Consider the following 26,695-nt stretch of genomic DNA (forward strand, 5'->3'; position numbering starts at 1 on the left):
AGAACATTCAAAGGTGCTCAAAGTGGTGACCCTGGACACGGATACACTGGCGCACTCATTGAGTGAAAGAATTATTTACTGCTTCCAGTGTTGCCTGCTGAAGAGAATTACAAGCAAGCACGATACATTCTGGCATGTCCTCTGTAGTTGTTGGAATATCGCGATAGACAACGTCTTTAATTCAGCCACAAAGAAAAAAGTCTAGAGAATTTAAATCAGGAGACCTAGTAGGCCAAGTAACTGTTCCTCCTTGACCAATCCATCTGACAGAATATCTTTGGTTCAGAACACGATGTACATGCAAGGCATTATGTGCTGGACATCCATCATGTTGATACCACATAAGCATTCTGATCCTTAGTAGCACTTCATCCAGAAGAGGAGGAAGAATTCTTCTGAGGAAGTTGGCATATGCTGTGCCATTAGACTACCATTGATGAAATAAGGGCCAATAACTGTAGTACCAAGCATCCCACACCAGACGTTAACTCTCCATTGACGCTGATGTTCCACCTGTGTAAGCCACCGTGGGTTGTCGCTGGACCAATAATGTATGTTCCTTGTATTTACATGTCCTTTGTTTGAGAAGGAACATTCATCGGTAAATAGAACATTGGAGAAGAAGTTCGGGTTTGTCGAGGATTTGCTGCTGTGCCCACTGACAGAACTGCACACGATTCTGGAAATCATTCCCATGCATTCTTGATGTAGGTGTACATGGTAAGGATGGAACCGATAATGTGTGAGAATATGATGTACACTGGTTTTAGGAATGCCAGTCCTATGTTGAAGCTGTCGTGTGCTCACATATACGGATTCATAGCAACGGAAGCAAGAACAGTAACTTTGGCAGCTTCATCTGTGTGAGTGCTTTGACGATTGCGTTGTCATGGGTTGAAACTTCCCATTTCCTGAAGTGTCGCAACAAGACGAGAAAACATCCATCAGGAAAGTGGGTTCTTGTCGGGATATAGCTCTCTGTACAGTTCCGCTGCCTGCATTTTGCCTATTTTCAACAACAACAACAACAACAATAAAAGAAACATTATGTTGATGCAGTTTGTATGAAGGGGAGCCTTTACTGTATGCCTACTCTACACAACAGTATTTAAAAGGACTAAACTACTGTACTAAATGTACCCGTACATAAGAAAACAGTATTGCAATTACTGTTCTGCTAACTTACATTCCCCATAGGTGAGTAGAATTTCTATCTTCTCTTCGTTGGTATACATTCTACTCACACCACTCTTCAACTGATGATGGTTGACAGAATGACAGGTGTGCGTTCTACTTATGTTTACATTTGTCCTCTGTCAGCATCAGCACGTGGATGTGGTCCGTTACCCCGAGTACCTGCACTAAGCACTGGGAGCATCAACGCCAATGTTGTGTTATGTAATTAACAATGTTGTGTCCCAGTGAGTGGTACACTGTGGTGCATTTTTGAATAGGCCTTTAGGGGAGGAAATGAATTACCGAATAAAAAATACAGGGTGCCATTTAAAAAAGTCATACCTCTGTTCATATCTTTGTAAAAAACAAAGCTACAATGAAGACAACCGTGCTGATTCATGTCCCCCTGACAGCTAAAGAACATTTGCTTGAAACATTTTGAAATTTGCATCTGGACAAAGTGTTATTTAGGGTGGCCAAGGTAAATGGGATACCCTATATTTGCGAGAGCCTGGGTTCAAATTCATGTCAACCATCCCGATGTAGTCCCTTCCTAATCCTGGTTCACCCCAAGCATGTTCTTGGTCTATGTTAATCTTGCATGTAAGTGCACATTAAACTAAAATCTTCCTCTACAAATTATATTGCTAAGATCTTACATCTCTGGTAATGGATAAGCAATTTAGTTGTGATAAAGTAGTTTATGAATGCACTTTCTGCTTGTGTGTGGTATGTATCAGTGCCATGACTCAAAGCACTTCTGAAACAGATGAAAACCAGTTGTAATGTGGGCACTAGCTATGAGATTTTTAGTTGTTTTATTATACAAGTTTTACAGTATGGTAAGTGAATGGGGGAAAAAAAATGCAGTTTAGTAAACATGCTCAGCAGTTTTGCCTCAGAATGTGTAATGCAAACCAGCTTTTAGAGGCATTACACATATATATGACAACAAGACTAAGCAGAGTTCTTTAAAACTTCTGCTTCAGCCAAACAATTTCTTCTTCTTCTTCTTCTTCTCTCTCTCTCTCTCTCTCTCTCTCTCTCTCTCTCTCTCTAGTGACGAAGACCAGATTTTGTGTATTGGGAGGAACTGTAATAGTTGTTTTAGCTTAGCGTACTTTTGTAATATGGTTTGTGTCACAGTGTAAATAGTTGCCTTGTATTAATATTGTGTCAGAACATTTGTATCGTTAGTTTTGATCTGTTCTTCTGTGAAAGGTTGGCAGACTGAATTATGATGATTTTAAGTTATTATTTCTTACAGATTTTGCAGACTGGTGTGGAAATTAATGAAGTAGACAACTCTGGTTTCAGTACACAAGGACCAACTGTTTATGCTGGAAATCTTGGTTATAATAGATTCATTATACAGGTATTTTATAATAAATTCAAAGATTATAATAGAGAGAGTTACCTTCTTCAAAAAACAAAATATTTAGTGAACATTTAAGTTTTTTGAGCTTTTTGAAATGGTAATGTTTGAAGTATTAAATTCATTGGTTAGTTGTCATTTCTTCCTTTTTAATTAATTCCTTTTTTCTTGCTCATTTCTTAGTTTATTATGTTCATCTACTGATCTCTTTTAACCGTTTCGCTGGTACAGACATGCTCTCTGCATTCCATGCTGAGTAAGGCTTTTTCACGGCTCTAATGCTCACCAAATGCTGCCGCCTGTGCTGAGAGAGGGCATTCCGTCCACTAGGAAATACGTATCATCCAATTGTAAAAAGCTATTAAGTGAAACAGTTTCATTTTTGCACACCTTACAGTCTGATATCTTCACTTCAAATTACATTAAACATTGCACGAAATTTTGAAGGGTCTATAGAGATAAAAACGTGTTGGGTAAACTTTGTGTGGCTGGTTTTAGCTCATACGTTGCAGTGTATGAAATGTAGTAAGGTGTCAAAATTTTATTTGAAATAGAGAGCAGAATGATATTTCATTTTGTTCTCGAGTTATTGATTTTTATATCCAATGGACTATCGTGTGCAGCGCACCCATTTTCATTCCTGCACATTGTGAATCATATGGTTATAACAATTGTCATATTTCATAAATGGTTCAGGATATTGAAACGAGTTTTTTTGCAAATGATAGCACACAAAGAGGCACATATGTTGTATGATAAATACTAAAACATATCTATTCAACAAGATGAGGAAGTAACTCATCTAAAGCAGTGAGAGCTCGGTGGAATGGGATGCATAAACATGCCAATAACTTTTCAGGAAAACCGAGGGACCACTTTTAAACAAATCTTCAGCACCTGGGGAGCGGCGGAACATGACAGGTTAACTCGCCCACAGCAGTTGAAGGGTTAATCCATATTCAGTGAAAATTACTGTAGTTTGTGTGTGGCAGTATGCCAGTTTTCTACTTCTCTTGTTATTGTTGAAAACTACTTTAATTTCAGTGTTGGATTTTGTCTCTATCTCAGTTTGTCTTCTTGCAGTGATCACCAATCACATCTCACTTCCAAATATTGATTTCTCATGTTAAAGATACAGTTTGTAATTTTGGTTTCTGAACAATACACATAATTCTGCGGTGATTGCATTCCAAACTTATTTATTTTACATCTTATATTGGGACAGTTATCAAGTATAGACGTTTTTGTCAAAGTTGCTGCTCAAATTGTTCGAAGTCATTTGGCATGATTCCAGAAGTGGTGTGCTTCATTTGCGAACATGATCAATCACTTTTGGTTCACTTTGAGTTGCATTTGATTTGAGGCTATACTGCTACGAATTATTTCCTGGCACTTCTCTATTTTGTATTTGCCCTCAGGAGCAATACATGAAATTGCTTCTATGCATAAGCAGGCAAATTGTGATTGATGGTTGACTTAAACGTATGACCATTAAATTCTTTAACAGATGACTGCTTATTTTTTCTCAGCAATATAACCAGATTATAGCTTTCTTAAGTGCTGCCATTGTGGTATTTAAATGATATAGATCACCATGAATAATTTTGGTATTATTCTCATTTATATTTGTTTTATACTTTTTAAATATGAAAGAGCTCTTGAAATAAAAATTATTCATGTGAACACAAAGTTTATTTTCTGCACACTATTAAAATCCTATTAGTCATAATTACACTATGTTAATATCAATTCTTGCCTTACATGTAATTAAGTTTGTTTGAGCTACAAGTTTTGCATCACCTGTGAACAGGTTTTCTACTTACAGTTCAGTAGTAAATAAATACACCCACCCACATGTTTTTATATAACCTTCCCAGATAGCTGTGCATGTTAAAGAAGTTCTTCTGGGAAGGGGAGCTGCGCCGGACCTGGACTGAATCCACTCTGCAGATTAACAATGAAGGCTGGTGGTTTTTAGGTGGTTTCCCATATCCCACTAGCTGAATAATGTCCCGGTACCCAAGTCCTATCTCAGTTACACAATTTGCAAACATTTAGAAAACTTCTGCTCACTTTGACATGAATAACACTAAATGCAAGCAGTTGGGGTACAACCGTTCCATGCCGGAAAGGGGAGGAGGTGATAATGGAGTGATGACAGGAGGGGTATGCGCCCAACACTTAGATTAATCATGCCAAATCTGTTAATGACCATGCTGACGCTATGCCAGTGCAGGACAAAGGCACAAGAAAGAGAAACAGGACTATTGTTGAATGAATGTTATGAAAAGCGGATATTTACAGAATAACTCCTTCCTATGTTATCCGCCCTCCCTTCCCTCAGAGATAACTTGCGCTATGTTCTGGCTACTTGCTAGCAAGCTTTTTTTTATAAATCTCCCCTATACATATTTTTTGTGTATAAAAACAACAAAAGAACAGTGTTATTAGCACTTTTAACGATAGTAACATTATAGGCAGTGACCGGCTGTGGCCTTATCTAGTAGCTATCTTTGCTGTTGAGTGCATCCATTAACAGCCATGGTGTGTGCACACTACTAGCTTTCTTTTACTCCATGTTGGCAATTCTGAAGCTTCTTCTTTCCTCATGCTATATTACAACATTAACATAAAAAAAAGATGTGTTATAATGTATATAAAAAAGGGGTAATGTCACATAACTGATAACAACAAAATTAATTATTATTCCACTTAAAGGCTATCGGCATCGAAGGTGATGCAACTACTACTCTTATGACCATAAATGAACAGAACACTCAGAATTGATTCAGAGTACCCCAAACTCAATAAGAAAGAAATTCTTTATGAAATTAAGGGTTAGATACCATGTACTGGAAGGAACGTGAAGACGTTCTGGAAAAAAACTATGAGATTAGGCAAACCCCCACAAGAAAGAGTGGAATGTTGCCTGTTGTTGGGCAATAGAAAAGAAAATACAAGCATAGATAACCTCCAGCAGCAATAAAACCTCAGAAAAATGGCTGGAATTTTTAAAGATACAGAAAAGATCATCCAAGACAGTAGAAAGATAAAGGTAAAGATATGATATAAACTGGATTAGAGAAATTGAATGAGACCTTATCAAGAACAACACCAGAAACATTTGCAAAATTTTCAAAGAAAACTTGACAGGATACCAGCCACCTAATCTGTGCTTTCACAGGCCCAATGTAACACCGGAAACCAATACAAAAAGATTGTCAAATTTTAGTCAAGTACTCTTCTTCTCAGCTGCAAACCCAAGGTGGAAAAACTAGGTTTTTGAAAAAGAAAAAAAAAATTAAAAAAGAAAAAAGGGGAGGTTGGGGGGGGGGGGGGGGGGGGGGTACCAAAATCAGTGTCTGTTGAGAAAATTAAGGAAATAACTAGTTCTTTGAAAAATAACATGTCACCTGGGGACGATCGAATCAGAGCAAAAATATAGAAATTAAATGAAGTAATCTCACACAAGCAACTCACAGAATTATATCAAACATCCGGAAACTGAACAAATACCTGCAGACTGGAAGTGTTTAGTAATTACTTTTTTCACAGAAAAGGAGATAAAACTGATCCAAATTACATGGGAATTTCACTACATCACACTGTGTACAAAATTGGCAGGAAGAACAAGCAGATTCCTTAATGGGGAGAGTCAGACAGAATTTTGCAAATGGCAATCTTGTATAGAAGATATATGAAACTTACAGACAGTTTTGCAAATAAGATGATGTAGAAATACTGTGGTAGCTTTTGCCGACTTCACAAATGCTTATGATTTAATAGATAGGCAGATATTAATCCATACTTCAAAGGAATTCAAAATCGACAGGAAAACAAGGGAAATTATCTAGCAGACATTATCAGATACTACATCTGAAATTAAATTCATGGTACAAACTTCAGAAGCATTTTAAAACCACACCGATGTTTGTCAGGAAGATGTACTCTCCCTCTTGCTATTTCAGATAACTCTACAGAAAATTGAGAAGATAGTGGAAAATAAATTAAAGAGAGATTAAAAATGAGCAGAGAAACAATGTGATATGTCTAGCTTCCGCAGACAACTTCGTTATTCTAGCAAACAATAGAGGAGAAACCAAACTTGCTCTGGAGACGCTTCATGAAATCTCATACAAAACTACCCTATAAATCTCCCATGAGGAAACTCCTTACATGAAAAGGAAGCTTGCAGATAATTTCCCATTTATAACTTGGTGTAGGGAACTGTCATAAGTTACACGCTTCAAGTATCTAGGAGAGATTATTCAACCTCCAGGACTGAAAACAATAGCCAGTTAAGAAAGAATCTCGGAATTACAAAAAGCATATAAGCCCACTGAAGTTACTACAGTAGAAGAATCTCTCTCTCAGTGCAAAACTAAGGCATTACTCGAAGCACTCTACACTGCAGAAACCATGGTGATTCATGGTCAGACAAAAATAAGAGAAATTGAACAGAAAGAAAAATTCTCAGGAGGATATTCAGACCAGTTTTTTGTGAATGAATTTGGATAAAGAACCTGTTGAGAGAGATCTACTGACAAAAACAATAATGGGCAGCTTTAGAGAAATAAGGATAAAACTTTTAATGAACATGTCCACAGGATGAACAAGAACATGCTCAGAAGACAAATATTCGAGACCGCAAACACTAGCAAAAACAGGATAAAATGGATCATTAAAATAGAAATAGTTATTAAAAACTGGGAATCACATAATATAATGTAAGCAATTGAGAACAGTTTAGAAACATCATAAAAACCATACACTTAACCAAAAATACATGGAGGAAATATTTGAAAATAACAACACACACAAGCTGTTGAACTCACAACTCAAATAATATTTGCTTGTTGCAACTATATGATTGTAAATTATTGTGAGGGCCTCAGGCTGAAGCATCGTATAAACATTTCACTGTGCAAGTTGTCATTAAAAATTCCATTTGTTTTTACTAATGCAGAATATGAAAACATGGTACATATTTTTACCATCTGAGATGACAGTGCTCCTTCTGCAAAAGAAGAATACCATTAGTGCTTTCTAACTTATCAAATTCTGGGTCATTATTTGTTATCAGCTAGAAAGTGGTGTGCTTCACAGTAAGCAAGTTTGAACTGAACAAGAAGTTCAATGAAATGTGCAGAAATGTGAACATGTCATCAAAAATATTCACTATAGTCCAACAAAAAGTACATGTTACAAACATTACTTCTTATACCTATTTCACTTACAAAATGTGTAACTTTTGATCACCGAGGACAATGCTGCATGCCTTAATTTTGCAAGGTGTATACAACCCGGGAGATCCGGGAAAAACCCGGGAATTATTTCATACGGGAGAAAACCGGGAAAAACCCGGGAATTTTTTAGAATTCCAGATAATTTTTCATTGTTTTAGTTTTCTGTTAAATTTTTGTAATTTTGACTGGTAAGAACCGATATGCTAACAAAGCATATTACTGTATCCTGCTACTGCAGAATAATGCTTCAACAATAAAACATAAACGAGAGAAAAAAACGAAAATAACTTAAATTGCAAAGGAAATGCGCCGTATACAGCAACGACACACAGTGCTCATGCAAGCATCTGCCAACAGCAAAATGTGTCAAAGGCTTTAGGAAAACTATGCAATGTTTAATACAAACAAACTGCCTCCGATGAATGTGAAGTCACAACTGTTTACATTAGATTCGTTTTAGCAGTTACGAGCAGGCTCAGGGTGCGCATGCGCATGCGCAGTTGAGTCACGTATGAGGAGTAAATTCTCCCGCTCCTGACTACGGGAATGTGGCTGTTGGCTGTGCAAGCAGCTAGATGCTACCGGGAAAAGAGGGCGCCAAATTCATAATCTTGAGGGGAAAAAAAACTTGTTTTACAAAGCACCTAGCATCCAGCGCACGTTGGTCTATCGATTGTTCATATGATTTTGAAACGCATCCCTGTTGGTTTTTGAACATTTTTGAACACATTTTAAGTTGATTTCTGAATGCGTGCATAGTGTACGTGATGTCTCTGTCAGGTGAATTCTCGTCGCATCTAGAAATAAACTTTCCGCAGAGAAAGGGGACGGGGCTATATCAGCGGAGGGGAGTAAAGCCAAACGGATGAATGCCAATCGCTGTCTGATTATGTGGTTGATTGGGTTAGCGAATGATCACCGTTGTTATAATTACTAGCTAAATCCATAGATTCAGACGACCAGAATGGAAATAAACGACTACCAGGAATAACAGGTGAGAAAGATTACGTATTATCTTCTCAGTATAACCAAGAAAATGAAATTTTGACAGAAAATTTTAGGCCACATCGCTACACTAGTAAGGACTAGTTTTACAGTCCCCGCTTAAGTTATATTCTGGAAGTAATGCAGAAAACGTGTTGTACGAACATGTAACAATGCCTAACCGGAGAATAATCGCGGGATAACCTGTGATTATGGCAGGGTTAGTGAACAAATTTTGACAATGGTAGGAATAGCTACAGAATTGGTGACGACAAGATTGTTTGTTAGAACAAGGAAGGAGGAGAAACAGGGACATCACACAAATTATGGAAGAGTAAGACGATTCCAAATTTATAGAAAAATTTCGTAATACTACTTTTCGATCTCATGCTTGAGAAGCTGGTGTGTATGAATGAAATGTGAAACTATTTCCTAACATAAAGCTTTTTGCTTGTAGTAGGCCTTATAGGCATTTGATATCGATACATCGTGTATTATATTCTGTCATGTTATAAAAATGACCATTTGTGCCAAAACAGTCTCGTTTATCTGGCGTGTGATACAAAATTGCTACAATATTAAAAAGCCCTATTTTGTTTTACCTAGCAGGCAGTGACAAAATTGACGTAATCAGATCGAGAAACCACACCAGTCTTGGGTATTATTTGTATTAACAGCTTTTTCAGTATTAGATAACGACATTTCGATTTTTCATGTAGCAAAACGAACTTGGATGAGGTAATAGATTCTTTCACAGAAAGGAAAGCACGCCATGTAAAGCTGTAGTAAGATTAGAGAGGAAAAAATGCTGAGAGCTAAGGATTGAAGAAATGTGTACTTTCTTTCTTGTCTCTTGTCTTTATTGGTTTTATGTATCCTATATTTTTCCTATATTTAATTTTATGTCACACAAAACAGCAAGTTATTAGCTAATAGGCAATAAAGAGTGCAAATTTTCTGAAGAGTTCTTGTTCTGCCTGATTACAAATAATCCCATTTGCTACAAGATGAACATATTTCAGAAAATTCGATCCAATAAGCAAATATCGTTGATCCGGGGCTGGTGTGCAGAGCAGTCTGAGTTATAGTGGGGAAGTGTGTAGTCTCCACGTGATCCTTGTTTGAATTTAGTGATTTTACTGTTTTCCCTTCGTTTACACTCACGTCAAATGAAAACAAAATGGATATCTGTGGCCAGGAGCCATCAAGTGAATTAAAATACATTCACATAATTATGGAAGGCTAAAATATGTTATTAGTTTCAGATTTTATTTCACTTCCATCTTTCTGACAGTCAAGCATTAATCGCCTTGCAGAACAATGAAGTTATTTTTGTCTGTTTGCTGACCGACTGGGAATAGGAGAGGCACCACAGGACGTTTCAATTTCCACTGTCCTGAATATAGTTTGATGACATCCATTACAAAATATACACGTTTCAGTTCCACAGAGCGAAATACAGTGACGTGCGATAGAAGAATGCTGTGTGAAGAGGCATGGCACTGCACTTTGGCACACTTGAGGCCAAATAACATGTATTACATTTCCTCGAACACATATGTTTTTTATGTTTCAGACTTTTCAGAAAGATGTGCGCTACAAGATGAACATATTTCAGAAAATTGGACCCGATAAGCAAATATCGTTGATCCGGGGCTGGTGTGCAGAGCAGTCTGAGTTATAGTGGGGAAGTGTGTAGTCTCCACGTGATCCTTGTTTGAATTTAGTGATTTTGCTGTTTTCCCTTCGTTTACACTCACGTCAAATGAAAACAAAATGGATATCTGTGGCCAGGAGCCATCAAGTGAATTAAAATACATTCACATAATTACGGAAGGCTAAAATATGTTATTAGTTTCAGATTTCATTTCACTTCCATCTTTCTGACAGTCAAGCATTAATCGCCTTGCAGAACAATGAAGTTATTTTTGTCTGTTTGCTAAAGAAATTTGACTTTTATTAACCTTTTCTGTAGAGGCAGACAATGTATTTGAAACGAAATGTTTAATTCCACATTACTTGCTAGTTTCAACTGTTCATTGCATTTCAAGTGCACGTTTTCATCTTCTAGCATGTATGGCATTTTGCCATAATAAAGAACCAAACATGATATAATACAGAACCAGTGCTCCAAGAAAATTTACATCCTGAAAACCGCACTGAAAAGCTTAATGTCAGGTCGAGGTCTACTTAATTGGGAATCTGGACATACGAATGTGCACTGTAAATATGCACATTAAATGTGCACATTTTAGTATGTTTCATGAAATTCCGATGTTTTTGGAGTATCCTCTGATGTCTTGTTTCTTTTATGATACAACGTATGATCTTTCAGTGTTTTACACGTACTCCCCTTACGGGCTTCCTACGTCATGATAGCTGCGCAAACGCGGTGTCGCCTGTTATCTGTGCTCTCTGGCAACTGCTGATACGCTCCTATTTTTAACAGGTCGCGGGAAAATATTGCGAATGGCATTTTGAAAAACGGTTACTTTCAAAGTAAATATCCTTTTACGGAAGTCGAACTATGTGCGAGAATGTAACATCAATTTCTTAAATCCCAGAGGGCTTGACTCTCATTTAAAAATCAACTCTTTGATGACGGGCCATTTAGAAGAATTTTGAACCCTGAAGATCCGACATTTATGTCATTATTAAACATTTTACTGGCACATTTGTGTGATATATGTTAAAGTGTAACACGCGCAAAAAATATCAACATTATATGCGAAAGCTTAGCTTCTCTTGCAGCTTACTAACCTTAGAGACCAATATTATATGTGAAAACTTTGTTTTTCTTGTAGCAGCACTGTATATTTATTTAAACTATTAACTTTCCATGTTTGTGTGTTTGTGCTACTTAACAGTGATGTTGCTGTTGGCTGACTACATCACGTGTCCTATACTCTGAATATCCGCTGTCATTGGCTGGTGAGATCACATGACATGAGCTATGACTGGCTTACAAAAGCGCACTGCAATCTCGATTTCAATGATTTGGAAAGTTACATGCGGTGTTTGGTGGAATTCCAGTGTGTACTTTCGTAATACGAAAATACGCAGCGTACATGTTGCTGCACATCAAAGATATTTCCAAAAAACGTCTTTTTTTTCCCTGAGTTTCATCTTTTAAAGTGCCGGGAAATTCTACATCCATGTATAAAACCATAACAATTCAAAAGATTGATGAGTTTTGCAGTTCCGAGAGAAAATATACTAGCACTTAACACGGGAAAAGTGTGTTTTCACGTGGAAGAAAGTGTATTTTTAACCGGGAAATCCGGGGAAAATCCGGGAATTTTTTTTTCTTGCCTGCGTATACACCCTGTTTTGTGACAGGTTACTATACAGAATGGAATCAATTACCATAAATGGTTCCACTAACCATCCTCAAAGGAGCAACCCCACTATCTGGAATGCAATGGTGGTGGTCTGTAGCTGTACTGATCGTAGAAGATGTGTTACCTTCCAAACGAACTGTCACATTGTTGCTGTTGTTAATACCTTTTACCTTAACTGTTTTCTTGTATGGTCATCGTTCCAAAATTCTTTTGATGAGGTGGACCTGCGGTGCAGTGCCACCAACTCTTGCTGTGTGACTTCTCACTTGCAGGAGGTTGAGGGCTGGAAGAGAGCTTTGTCATATTCACTCTACAAAATGATGTAACTGCTTTTCAATGAACTTTTCTGTATTTTGTTGCCCTTGTATAACAATTACAACATTGGGTGAACATATCTCCTATTAATCAGATCAACATCTCTATATGGTGAGTAGCAATATATACTTTCCATAATATTATTTTTATTCCATCCTGGACTTCGCATTGTTCACATAAAAATGTTTTAGATAGATAGCATGTAGAGAACTTTCCACTGTGCGTGTACTGGTTTGATGAATGAATGTACAGAGTAAGAATGAGAGGTGTGAGCACAGAACGTCACCAAGGTGCGAGCACAGAATGTCACCAGAACAGAACAGAAGAGAATGAATGACATTTCTCTTAAGCTTTCTTCAACTGTTTTGGGGTGTTGTCATTGTAGGCAGCACCTCATTTTCTCTGCCTTCCAAAACACCACCAAGCAGCAATGCCAAAGCATAAGTGACCAATGCGCACACAGTGGAAAGTTCTGTACATGCTGACTACGTAAAACATTTTTATGCAGACAATGGAAAGTGTAGGATGGAATAATGACAATATTGTGAAAAGATTATATTGCTATTCACCATATAGAGATGTTGAGTTAGAGACAGACACAACAAAAAGACTGCTAAACCTGTGAGTTTTCATCCAAAAGGCCTTGTTCTTAGGTACACACACACACACACACACACACACACACACACACACACACACCACTGTCTCTGGTCACCGAGACCAGCCTCAGTCGTGTAGATGTGAGCTGTGCTTGTGGGAATGTAGGTGTAGGTGTGTGTTGTCTACTTTAGAAGAAGGCCTCTTGGCTGAAAACTTACACAACATATTTAGTGGTCTTTTTGTTGTGGCTATCTACAACTCAACATCTCCTCTATTTGGTGAGCAGCAATCTATCCTTTTCATACTATTGTTTTTACACACATATCTTTACATCTTTTATCTAATTGGAATGGTTTTCTGGATCAAAAAAACTTTTCATCCCCACCTGTCACCGAAACCACCCCAAATTGGAACAGCCATACCATAAACATCAATATACACAGTTCTCTCTAAATGGTATCAACCAAAACAAATGGCCACTACCAAACTGTGTCCCAGAGAAGAGTTGGCCACCTAGTGACAGAATAAGTCATTGAGCACAAAATGCTTGATTTCTGTGGTTGCTTCAAAATGCATGCTGTCTGGACCCTTCCCTCAACTACATCTTTTCTGAATTTCATATATGGGAATTATTGCTAGAACACCCTTCAATCCCACAACCCACATGTTCTCAATCTCTCATAGCAGCTGCCCCACACCCATCTCTTTCCCCTATTCCGTAGCATTCCCATGAATTTAGGTTGGATTTAAAACTTGCTTTGCTACCTGTCAGATATTTTATATTAATAGGCAAATAATAAAAAAAATTTTGTTTCTGCATATTGAACTCCTTTCTGTGCCACTGACAAATGCAATTTGTCATAAATAATCCATTGCAATTTGGGAACATTAGTGATATACATACCTACAACACTGGAAGAAAAATGAGATTTATTACTAATTACTAAAGCTGTCAGTATCACAGAAGGGAGTTCAACAAGCAGCAACACAACTTATTTTGAAATTTTAATTGCACCTTTACTATATCTAAAATATAAAATATTCTTGGGGGGACCGGGGGGGGGGGGGGGGGGTCTCATCACTTGGAAAGAAAATATTGATTGCACAAAATCAGGCAGTAGCAATAATATGTTATCTTCATCCACGGTCATTTTGTTGGTAATATTTGTGTGTGTGTGTGTGTGTGTGTGTGTGTGTGTGTGTATGAGTGAAGAAGGTGCAGTTAAAATGCCAAACTTTTTGAAGATTGCCTACAAAACGACTATGGATGATGCCCACGTATTCTTCCTTCTGCTCGCATTTGTGCAATCAATATTTTGCTTCTAAGTTATGAATTGCCCCCAGAGTATTATTCTGTAATACATTGTTGAGTGGAAATGTGCAAAATGTGTTAGAAGGTTGATTCATTTGTCCCCAAGATGAGAAAATGTACAAAGAACAAAAGTAGTGGAATGTAGTTGTTTGAACAGCTTAGTAACATGTTTCTTTCAGTTGAAGTTAGTTTTTGTCAGTATGTGTGTGTGTGTAGTGCTCAGTTATACAATAAGTGGATATTTTTATTCCTTTATTTTTTGTTTTCAGACAAGTTAATAAATAATAATTTATTTTTGTACAATTTGTATTAGGTTTCACAGATGGGTGTCCGGCTGCTTCAGGGTTTAGATCAGATTCAGCACATTCCATTGGATTTAGGTTCTCCTATAGTACATGCTTCTTCTGCTGATCCTCATGTTGTAATTTTGAGTGAAGATGGTCAAGTGATATTGCTCACGTTACGTGAATCACGGAATCAAGGAAGGCTTAGTGTTACAAGACCTTCTGTCTCAATGGTGAGTTACTATTTTCACTTATAAGATTACCAAAATGTAAGTGTCCTTGCAGTTGCAAGGCAACATAAGAAAGGACAAACTTTTTTCTTCTGGTTAGCAAATCTGTATTGGTAACTACAAGCAGCCTGTTATTGTCTTTGAACTGTTTGCTAAGTCCATAGCTTTTTGTTTTGTGTGCTGGTATTTAGTTTTTAAAATCTTTCCTTAGGCAACTATCTCCTTTTGACTCTCATTGTCTGTAGTTTGCATGTCCACCACAATACTTCTACTTGGAAGTTTAATGACCTGTCAATTTTTGATTTCTGGAACCGTCAGGTGAACTTTAAATAATTTTTCAAAACTCCACCAAAGTTAACGTACATCTATTTCATCTGTCTTTATCAAAGATAGTGACATTTCATGTAGTAAACAAACTCTTGTGATAATACAGAGCAGTAAACTCACATAGACTTTGAAGAGTTGGCATTAATTTGTGCTAAATACTCCATAAATTTCCAATTAAAATGTTACACAAGCGATTGTAGAAACTCATTGGTGACTGGCTGTAAAACATTGCTCTATGAAAACACAAACAGAACTGACTTGAAACAGTTGATTGTTGACTTGGAAATTTACATATTAACCCTAAACATGGACTGTCTGTGATATGGTGTGCAGCACCAGGTAAGTTAAGAATGCATACATAGGTTATCCAGAGAACTTATTTTAGTTAACAGTTGGCTACATAGCCATAAATTAGTGCCACAGGTTCTCTTTTATGTAACAGAAGTTTTGAATAATCAATGGTATTCCTGGAACGTAGTAAAGCCTGTCAAGATTTCTCTGGTAACTCAATCTTTCTCATTGAAATATTTCATTAACTGACATATTCTAGTAAAATTATACATTTTTGGTGTCAGAAGAAAAGCAAGATACAATTCTGTAATAATTGCTTTTTGAAAGGATTGCTTTCTAAAAAGAGGACAACTTTTTGACTGCATGGTTTCCAGAAAAGACAAAATGATCTTTGGGAGGAAGAAATTGAAGGCTCTCAGATAAGGTGTGCCGATTAAAGAACAAATAATTACTATCAGGATGAATTTTCAAATGCCTCTGCCTTCACATATTATAAATTTTGAATATTTAAATACAGTGATCTTGTGTGAACTATTTATGATATTATAAGCGGCCTGTAAACAGTGCACTGAATGATAAGGTTTTAAAAAGTTATTTGGATAATAATTAGAATCTGCACAATGCATGTATTATTTATGGAACAGAGAGCGGAAAAGAAAAATGTAGTAATTATATCAGGAGTGGAGGCATTCCACTTTGGTACATTTCGTGCTGTTACCCAAATTTTTCGTATAAAGTGGTTGTGGGTATAACCACTTCTGCATAGGGTTGGGTCATGACAGTGTGGAGAGATCATGGAAATAGGCTGTTTGTACCCCAGACAGACATCATCAAAATTTAAAACATTTCATTAGCACTCATTCGACTGTACTAGTTGCATATCAGTGGAGGCAGCAGCCACATATCCTCGCAGTATGTGGCAAGGACGGCTCTTGGCGGCACTGAGTGGATGGTTACTACTCTGTGTTGTTGGTGCCCAGGAATGTTGACTCCAGTGGAACTTGCCCAGGAAGTGACAGGATGTGATGCCAACACCAGCACAGGGGGGTGGACTGCTGTAGTGCCTGAGTCTCATTCTGGAGCCCTTCAGGGCAGGAGTCTGGGCACTGCTGGAATTGGCCAGGCAGCAGTCTGCTGGTGGACAACTACCGAGCCCAAGGAGGATGACTTGGCACTACTCATGTATCTGTGATAGGAACAGGGTAGGGCTGCTAGGGACAATTGGAGGGGGGTCAGAAAAGGAGAAAGTGGAGAGAAGTAGTGGGTACACTGGTGGAGTAGAAGGCTGTGTTGTGCTGGAGTGAGAGCAGGGAAGGTGGCAGTCAAGTAGAGGACACAGACTGGCGAAGGTTGAGGCCAGAGGAGGTTACAGAAACATATGTTATATTGCAGGGAGAGTTCCCACCTGTGCAGTTCAGAAATGCTTGTGTTGATAGGAAGGAATCCATATGGCGCAGACTGTGAAGCAGCCATTGAAATGAGGCATGTTGTGTTGGGCAGTATGTTCAGCAACTGGGTGGCTGAGCTGCCTCTTGTCACAATTTGTCCATAGCCATTCATGTGGTCAGACAACCTGTTAGTCATCATGCCCACGCAGAAAGCAACCTAGTAGTTGCAGCTTAATTTTTAGATCCCATGACTGCTTTCAGAGATAGCCGCACCTCTGATGGGGTAGCAGATGCCTGTGACTGGACTGGAGTAGGTGGCTGTGGAGGATGTATAAGACAGATATTGCATCTAAGTCTATTGCAGGGACATGAGCTGTGAGGCAAAGGGATGTTGGTGGCATGGAATAGGGATGAACAAGGATACTGCGTAGGTTTTGTTTTGTGTGTGTGGGGGGGGGGGGGGGGGGGGGGCAGAATGCCACTGTGGGAGGGGTGAGAAAGGTGGTGGGTAGGATATTCCTTACTTCAGGACACAATGAGAGGTAGATGAAAGACAGGCAGAGAATGTGATTCGGTTGCTCCAGTCCTGGATGGTACTGTGACATGGGGGAGGAGGGGGGGGGGGGGGGGGGGGGAGCTCCTTTGCAGCTGGACAGTTGGTACCTGGGAAGTGGTAGTTGACTGGAGATTCAAGGCATGGGAGATCTGTTTCTGTACAAGGTTGGGTGGGTAATTTCAGTCTGTGAAGGCCTCAGTGAGACCTTTTGTATATTTGGAGAGGAACTTCTGGACTGCTGATGCCTCTGTTGAAACTAATGATATAATCATTTACAGCCCACTTGTTGTACTGATGTGATGTTTCCAGCCATGCTTGGAATAACAAATCTACGGCCTGGAATGTAGAAACTTCTTGGCTCATCCTGCAAGAGCTCTCTTTTACTCCTGTGTTGCATTGTTGTGGTGCTTCGCCTAGTCCGCCCCGTGTGTCTAAACAGCCCCAATGCAGCAACTGCCATGTCGGCCCATTAGTCTCCTCCTTCCACTGCTGTATCTGCCTTCCTTTGCTGTGGCTGACTGCTAGTTTCTGTGGTAATGCTCGAAAAAGAGGGATGGCGCTACATTACTTACCCTCTCCTACATTTATACACTGTAGAGCCAAAGAAACTGGTATACCTGCCTAATATCTGTACACCCCCCCGCAAGCATACAGAAGTGCCCCATCATGACATGGCTTGGACTCTACTAAAGTCTCAAGTAGTGCAGGAGGGAATTGACACCATAAGTCCTGCAGGGCTGTCCATAAATCTTTGAGAGTACTAGTGGGTGGAGATATCTTCTAAACAGCACATTGCAAGGCATCCCAGATATGCTCAGTATTGTTCGTGTCTGGTGAGTTTGGTGACAAGAGGTAGTGTTTAAACTCAGAAGTGTGTTCCTGGAGCCACTCTGTAGCTATTCTGGACATGTGGAGTGTCGCATGTCCTGCTGGAATTGCCCAAGTCTGTTGGAATGCACAGTGGACATGAATGGATGCAAGGGATCAGACAGGATACTTTCGTACATGTCACGTATATAAGATGGGTTCCATATCACTCCAACTGCATGTGTCCCACACCATTACAGAGCATCCACCGGCTTGAACACTCCCTGCTGACATGAATGGTCCATGGATTCATGAGGTTATCCATCTGCATGATAAAATTTGAAATGAGACCCACCTGACCTGGCTGAATGTTTCCAGTCATCAATAGTCCAATGTTGGTGTTGACAGGCCCAGGTAAGGCGTAAGGCTTTGTGTTGTGCAGTCATCAAGGGTACAGGAGTGTACCATCGGCGCCAAAAACACTTATTGAAGGTGTTTAGTTGAACGGGTTGTACGCTTACACTTGTTGGTGGACCAGCATTAAAATCCGCAGCAATTTGTGGAAGGGTAACACCCCTGTCACGTTGAACAATTCTCTTCATCCGTCACTGGCCCCGTTCTTGCAGGGTCATTTTCCAGCCGTAGCGATGTCAGAGATTTGATTTGCCGAATTCCTGATAATTCACGGTACACTCGTGAAATGGTTGTATGGGAAAATCTCCAGTTCATCGCTACCTCAGAGATGCTGTTTCCCATCATTCATTCACTGGCTGTAACACCGTGTTCAAACTACACTCCTGGAAATTGAAATAAGAACACCGTGAATTCATTGTCCCAGGAAGGGGAAACTTTATTGACACATTCCTGGGGTCAGATACATCACATGATCACACTGACAGAACCACAGGCACATAGACACAGGCAACAGAGCATGCACAATGTCGGCACTAGTACAGTGTATATCCACCTTTCGCAGCAATGCAGGCTGCTATTCTCCCATGGAGACGATCGTAGAGATGCTGGATGTAGTCCTGTGGAACGGCTTGCCATGCCATTTCCACCTGGCGCCTCAGTTGGACCAGCGTTCGTGCTGGGCGTGCAGACCGCGTGAGACGACGCTTCATCCAGTCCCAAACATGCTCAATGGGGGACAGATCCGGAGATCTTGCTGGCCAGGGTAGTTGACTTACACCTTCTAGAGCACGTTTGGTGGCACGGGATACGTGCGGACGTGCATTGTCCTGTTGGAACAGCAGGTTCCCTTGCCGGTCTAGGAATGGTAGAACGATGGGTTCGATGACGGTTTGGATGTACCGTGCACTATTCAGTGTCCCCTCGACGATCACCAGTGGTGTACGGCCAGTGTAGGAGATCGCTCCCCACACCATGATGCCGGGTGTTGGCCCTGTGTGCCTCGGTCGTATGCAGTCCTGATTGTGGCGCTCACTTGCACGGCGCCAAACACGCATACGACCATCATTGGCACCAAGGCAGAAGCGACTCTCATCGCTGAAGACGACACGTCTCCATTCGTCCCTCCATTCACGCCTGTCGCGACACCACTGGAGGCGGGCTGCACGATGTTGGGGCGTGAGCGGAAGACGGCCTAACGGTGTGCGGGACCGTAGCCCAGCTTCATGGAGACTGTTGCGAATGGTCCTCGGCGATACCCCAAGAGCAACAGTGTCCGTAATTTGCTGGGAAGTGGCGGTGCGGTCCCCTACGGCACTGCGTAGGATCCTACGGTCTTGGCGTGCATCCGTGCGTCGCTGCGGTCCGGTCCCAGGTCGACGGGCACGTGCACCTTCCGCCGACCACTGGCGACAACATCGATGTACTGTGGAGTGGAGACCTCACGCCCCACGTGTTGAGCAATTCGGCGGTACGTCCACCCGGCCTCCCGCATGCCCACTATACGCCCTCGCTCAAAGTCCGTCAACTGCACATACGGTTCACGTTCACGCTGTCGCGGCATGCTACCAGTGTTAAAGACTGCGATGGAGCTCCGTATGCCACGGCAAACTGGCTGACACTGACGGCGGTGGTGCACAAATGCTGCGCAGCTATCGCCATTCGACGGCCAACGCCGCGGTTCCTGGTGTGTCCGCTGTGCCGTGCGTGTGATCATTGCTTGTACAGCCCTCTCGCAGTGTCCGGAGCAAGTATGGTGGGTCTGACACACCGGTGTCAATGTGTTCTTTTTTCCATTTCCAGGAGTGTATCTTAAATCTTGATAACCTGCCATTGTAGCAGCAGTAATCGATGTAACAACTGTGCCAGATACTTGTTGTCTTATATAGGCATTGCCGACCACAGTGCCATATTCTGCCTGTTTACATATCTTCAATGGGTGTACTCCACTTGTATCCCAAGTCTTCCTTTGCCACTAGTACTTTATATTTTCTCTCTTGCTCTCTTGGACATTGTTCCATATGAAATGTATTACAACACAACTTACAACTGCAATTGCCTTCTTGCTCTTAGTTATGCCACCATTGCATCTCTCTCCTTACATTACCAAGAGCCCCAAGCTGTGCCCAATAGTGCTTTGTGACATCGTAAATACTGGAAAACACATTCCTTAATACTACTCATGTTATTACACTCGCACACAGTCCAGTATTCACTCTCACCATTTCGTTTCCTGTCACTCGTACACAATTGGTGATCCAGTTAACTTGGAACTGTACTACCGTCAGTTGCTTGATCATGCAGTGCTCCACCTTACATAGATGAAGGTTGCAGAAAATGGAGTCAAGAGCTACTAGGATGATATATATTGTGACACTGAAGGTCACTATCATATGATTGTTTCTCCTGATACTGCTTAATGCTGCACATGCTGTAGCATCTGTTCTGCCACAATACGCCCTTTGTGGATTGTCATGAGTTGGTTCAGGGAGATGATTAGGTCAGGTCTCAAGGCATTATTGAGATAGGTCAGATTTTGTGTTGGGAACATTCCCATCGGATTCTCTGGACAGTACAGCTTTGGCTGTGCTCCGTTCGATATGGAGATCCATGTAATAGCGACCAACAGGTGGAATGTTGGTCTCATTATATCACGAGCAGTCCCGTTACTTAATAACCCACTAGTATGCAATTCCAGTCTCATGACCGCTGTGAGTCTATCATGCTCATACAACACTAAAGTGTCACACAGGGAGTAGATCTGGTGTACCCTTCCTTGCTGGAAGTAAGGTTGAGGCTCCCATGGACAATCCTTGCTGTCTGTTTTGCCTAGTCACTGCTGAACTTCATGTCCATGCCAGTCTGGATCACTTGGCTTGGGCAGATTGTAATCCTTTCCCTCTGAGAGGGCTGAAGTTCTTGCACTGCCATTACAGTATGCTTATCCCCATCCTCCAATATCGGTAAGATTTCTCCTGTCCTGAACTGTACAAGCTTTCCCAAGGTCCTCCTCCTTAATAGATAAGCAAAAATAATGGGACACCTGAACTGCGCATGTCCACTGCCAACCAGAAATCAAACCAGTATGTATAGTCCTGCTTGGTCCTTTCTGACTTCTGCTGTTGCTCCATGGTAACACAAGGGTAATTTTTGCTTGCACAGATCTGCAATGAGTTCCAACTTGGTTGGCAACTCCTTCTGCACCCCAACCAGGTACTGCTTTGGTGCAAAAGACTCAGAACTAAGCTGTTCTTGTACGACATGATGAATGTGTTCCTGAAAATTTCTGATTACCACCCTCATGTCCCAGATACTGTTGGCCAACAGCTGTAGCAGTCTTGTGGTCGTTATTCTCGATTCCAATGCATCCATTCGAGTCTGTATAGTTCCTAGATCATGATTCACAATTTCGACTGATGACTTTGGATATTCTATCACCGTAGGCATTATTTTCCATAATGCACGTATATTGTTCAGCATCTTCTGCTCCAAATTTGTCAAATGCGTGATATGCCACTCGGCAACTGGCATTTTCCCCTTTGCCATTTGTTTCAATCTTTGCATGGTGTCAGTTATCTCTGTGATGTCACTTTTATTTGTAGTTCCAAACACTGTTTTGGGTATCCTTCTCCCACTGTCCAAACTAACTCTCCTGTGTTGCTGCAAGGTGCATGGCACCATGTCTGTTGCTTGTCACATCTGTTCCCATAGTTGCTTGTAAGATTTGTGCAACCCATCATATTCCACCCATACTACTTTGTTTCGCACCAAAATACTGCAGACACATCCTCTAATCTCCTCACCTCATTTCTCATCTCCTATATGCATTGAAAACTATTTACAGCATCGAGTGACTGGAGAGAACCACATCCTCTTGTGTGGTAAACAGCACACTGTTATCTAGACTCTGATCTTGCAGTGCCTCCGCTCCATCTTTGGTGAAGAGGTGGAACACTTCCGCGACTAGGATCTCCTTTGCCCTCATTCGTTGTGCACACCAATCTGAGAACAGGGAGCCAGTTACTCTCCCTCCCCCTTTCTAAGGGTCTGCTGATTTCCAGTGCACTCCTTGGACCTATATTAATTATACAGCCTTGACAAAATTATAGCAACCACGGCACACAACAATATATTCTGCACACTCTCTTCGTTGCAGCTTACTGTCTCCAAAAATCACACCATCTGTGCCTTAATATTACCTAACCCCGTAACAAATACTAAAATGTACCATGAAATATCCACTTTATGCCTTATGTCCTTGGCGTTAACCTTTATTGTATTGCCTGCGTAGATCACATAACAACTTTGCACTCACCCTCTTTATCACATCCTTTGCCCTTTATCTCTGCCTTGGCTGTTGATCTGAGGGGCCATGGATCTGGAGCACCTTGAAATGGTCGTCGTTCACCAACATGAACCATGTTCAAGTTGCCAGCTGAAGCTTAACATTGACTGATGATGTCCCCATCACATGGTATGGTCCCAGGTACCTAGCGACAAACTTTGTTGTGTTACCTTGATGAATATAAGCAGTTGACAACACTACTGATTGTCCTACCGTGTACTGTGGTAATTTCACTGTGCACCTTACCGCAACCTCTTGCTGTTCCATGGCTTTGGTATTCGCTCTCTGCATACGCTTCCATACTTTCCTTAGTGTCTTTGTGTAATTACCAACTGGTTCCCCGTCCTTAACAATCTTTGGTCTGATTGTTCCAACATTGTGGGCATCTTTCTTGCATACACTACCACATAAGAGGACAGCCCAGTACCACTCTTAGCCTTTGAATAGTAAGCTGCCATGACAAATGGTAGGTACATGTCCCAGTCATCATGATGAGAGTGTACATTGTAACTCACCACCTTACCAGTAGTACAACGCACGCATTCAATTCTGCCATTAGTTTGTGGGTGCAGCAGACTAGTTCTTAATTTATAAATCCATAGCAAATGACAAAACTGTTTCATCAAGTACGACATGACATTAGTCATTTGATCTGTGATTATTGTATCAAATATACCAAGCTTCAGAAACCCATTATTAACCATTGCTTGTGTCACTGTAGTTGACTATTGTTTCAGGTCGGTGGTTTCCACATACCGTCTACATCTACATCCACATGATCACTCTGCTTTTCACAATAAAGTGCTTGGCAGAGGGTTCAGTGAACCACCTTCAAGTTGTCTCTCTAACGTTCCACTCTCGAACGGCGCGCAGGAAATATGAGCACTTAAATTTTTCTGTGCGAGCCCTGATTTCTTTTATTTTATTGTGATGATCACTTCTCCCTATGTAGGTGGGTGCCAACAGAATGTTTTCGCAATCGGAGGAGAAAACTGGTGATTGAAATTTCATGAGAAGATCCCTTTGCAATGAAACACACCTTTGCTTTAATGATTGCCACTCCATTTCACGTATCACGTCTGTGGCACTATGTCCCCTGTTTCACGATAGTACAAAACGAGCTGCCCTTCTTTGAACTTTTCCGATGTCATCCATCAGTCCCACCTAATGCGGATCCCACACTGCACAGTAATATTCCAGAATAGGGCAGACAAGTGTGGTGTAAGCAGTCTCTAATAGACATGTTGCACCTTCTAAGTGTCCTGCCAATGAATCGCAGTCTTCGGTTTGCTGTACCCATGTTATCTATGTGGTCGTTCCAATTTAGTTTGTTTGTAATTGTAATCCCTAAGTATTTAGTTGAATTTACAGCCCTTAGTACTCATGTGAAAAACTTCACACTTTTCTTTATTCAGGGTCAATTGCTACTTTTCGCACCATACAGATATCTTATCTAAATCATTTTGCAATTCGTTTTGGTCATCTGATGACTTTACAAGATGGTAAATGATTGCACCATCTGCAAACAATCTAATACGGCTACTAATATTGTTTCCTATATCGTTAATATGGATCAGGAACAATAGAGGGCCTATAACACTTCCTTGGGGAATGCCGGATATTACTTCTGTTTTACTCAATGACTTTCCGTCTATTACTACGAACTGTGACCTTTCTGACAGGAAATCACAAATCCAGTTGCACAACTGAGGCGATATTCCATAGGCACGCAGTTTGGTTAGAAGACACTTGTGAGGAACGGTGTCCAAAGCCTTCTGGAAATCTAAAAATATGGAATCAGTTTGACATTGCCTGTTGATAGCACTCATTACTTCATGAGTATAAAGAGCTAGTTGTGTTTTGCAAGAACGATATTTTCTGAATCCGTGCTGACTATTTGTCTATAAATCGGTTTCTTCTAGGTACTTCATAATGTTCTAATACAATACATATTCCAAAACCCTACTGCAAATCAACATTTGTGATATGGGCCTGTAATTCAACAAATTACGCCTACTTCCCTTTTTTGGGTATTGGTGTGACTTGATCAATTTTCCCGTCTTTAGGTATGGATCTTTCTGTGAGCAAGTGGTTGTATATAATTGTTAAATATGGAGCTATTGTATCAGCATACTTTGAGAGAAACCTGACTGGTATACAATCTGGACCAGAAACCTTGCCTTTAAAAAGTGATTTAAGCTGCTTCGCGACACCAAGGATATGTGCTTCTGTGTTTCTCATCTTGGCAGTTGTTCTTGATTAGAATTCAGGAATATTTACTTCATCTTCTTTGGCGAAGGAGTTTCAGAAAACTGTGTTTAATAACTCTGCTTTAGCGGCACTATTATCAGTGACTTCACCGTTGTTATGGCGCAGGGAAGGTATTGATTGTGTTTGCCACTGGTGTGCTTTATGTAGGACCAAAATCTCTTCGGGTTTTCTGCCAGATTTCGAGACAGAATTTCGTTATGGAATTTATTAAAAGCTCTCGCATTGAAGTACGAGCTATATTTCGAACGTCTGTAAAACTTTGCCAGTCTTGGGGATTTTGCGTTCTTTTAAATTTGGCATGCTTTTTTCGCTGCTTCTGTAACAGCAATCTGGCCCGTTTTGTGTACCATGGGGGATCAGTACCATCGTTTATTAATTTATGTGGTATACATCTCTCAGTTGCTGTGGATACTGTCTCTCTGAAATCATTCCACAACTTTTCTACTCTTACATGATCAGATCGGAAGGAGTGAAGACTGTCTCTCAAAACAGCATTAAGGGCATTTTTATGAGCTTTTTTAAATGATATCAGCCTAGCAGCAACTGCCTTGTTGTTGCTAATCCCTGTATTTGTCATGATACTCACTATTTGTCCAGGATTATTTGTTGCTAAGAGGTCAAGTATGCTTTCACAACCATTTACACTTCGAGTGGGCTCATGAACTAATTCTTCAAAATAATTTTCTGAGAAAGCATTCAGTACAATTTTGGATAATGTTTTATGCCTGCTGCCTGCTTTAAATGTATTATTTTTACAGCATATCGTGGGTAGATTGAAGTCGCCACTGACTGTAACTGTACGAGTGGGGTACGTATTTGAAATGAGACTCAAGTTTTCTTTGAACTGTTCAACAACTGTATCTTTTGATTTGGTAAAACAATACAATTAATAATTTAATCAGATTGTCAAGTATAACCTCTACCCATACTATTTCGCAGGAAGTATCTACTTCAATTTCACTACGAGGCAAACTACTTCTGACAGCAATAAATACCCCACTACCAACTGTATTTAATCTATCCTTTCTGAACCCTGTTAGATCATTTGAAAAAATTTCAGCTGAACTTATTTCCGGCTGTACCTGTAACTATTTGAGCTTCAGTGTTTTCTATTAGGACTTGGAGCTCTGGTTCTTTCCCAACACAGCTATGACAATTTACAAGTACAATACTGATTGTACTGATTGTTTATACAACCAACTTACTGTGTTTTACTTGTCCCCTATTCGGCGGATGCCCTTTATCTGGTTCCCTGACACCCTCTGACCTAAAAAAAAACAAAAAAAAAAAAAAAAAAAAAAAAAAAAAAAAAAAAAAAACAGCCCAGTCCCTTCCACACAGCCCCCACTACTCGTGTAGCCACTTTCTGTGTGTAGTGGATGTAGGACATCCATCCCTATCATTTCAAATGGTGATTTTGTTGCTTCTAGTAACCT

At 40.3% G+C, this 26,695-nt stretch overlaps 1 protein-coding gene across 3 annotated transcripts in view; it reads left to right on the plus strand.

Moving 5' to 3' along the window:
* Nucleotides 1-26,695, plus strand: part of LOC124596370 (cleavage and polyadenylation specificity factor subunit 1) — a 299,255-nt gene that overhangs the window by 100,478 nt on the left and 172,082 nt on the right. For all 3 annotated transcript variants that reach the window (XM_047135481.1, XM_047135482.1, XM_047135483.1), the window contains 2 exons: nucleotides 2,444-2,551; nucleotides 14,663-14,866. In XM_047135481.1, the coding sequence (XP_046991437.1) occupies nucleotides 2,444-2,551; nucleotides 14,663-14,866 (312 nt within the window). The remainder of the gene's footprint in view (nucleotides 1-2,443; nucleotides 2,552-14,662; nucleotides 14,867-26,695) is intronic.

The sequence above is a fragment of the Schistocerca americana genome, chromosome 2 (assembly GCF_021461395.2).
Source record: "Schistocerca americana isolate TAMUIC-IGC-003095 chromosome 2, iqSchAmer2.1, whole genome shotgun sequence".
NCBI lineage: Eukaryota > Metazoa > Arthropoda > Insecta > Orthoptera > Acrididae > Schistocerca > Schistocerca americana.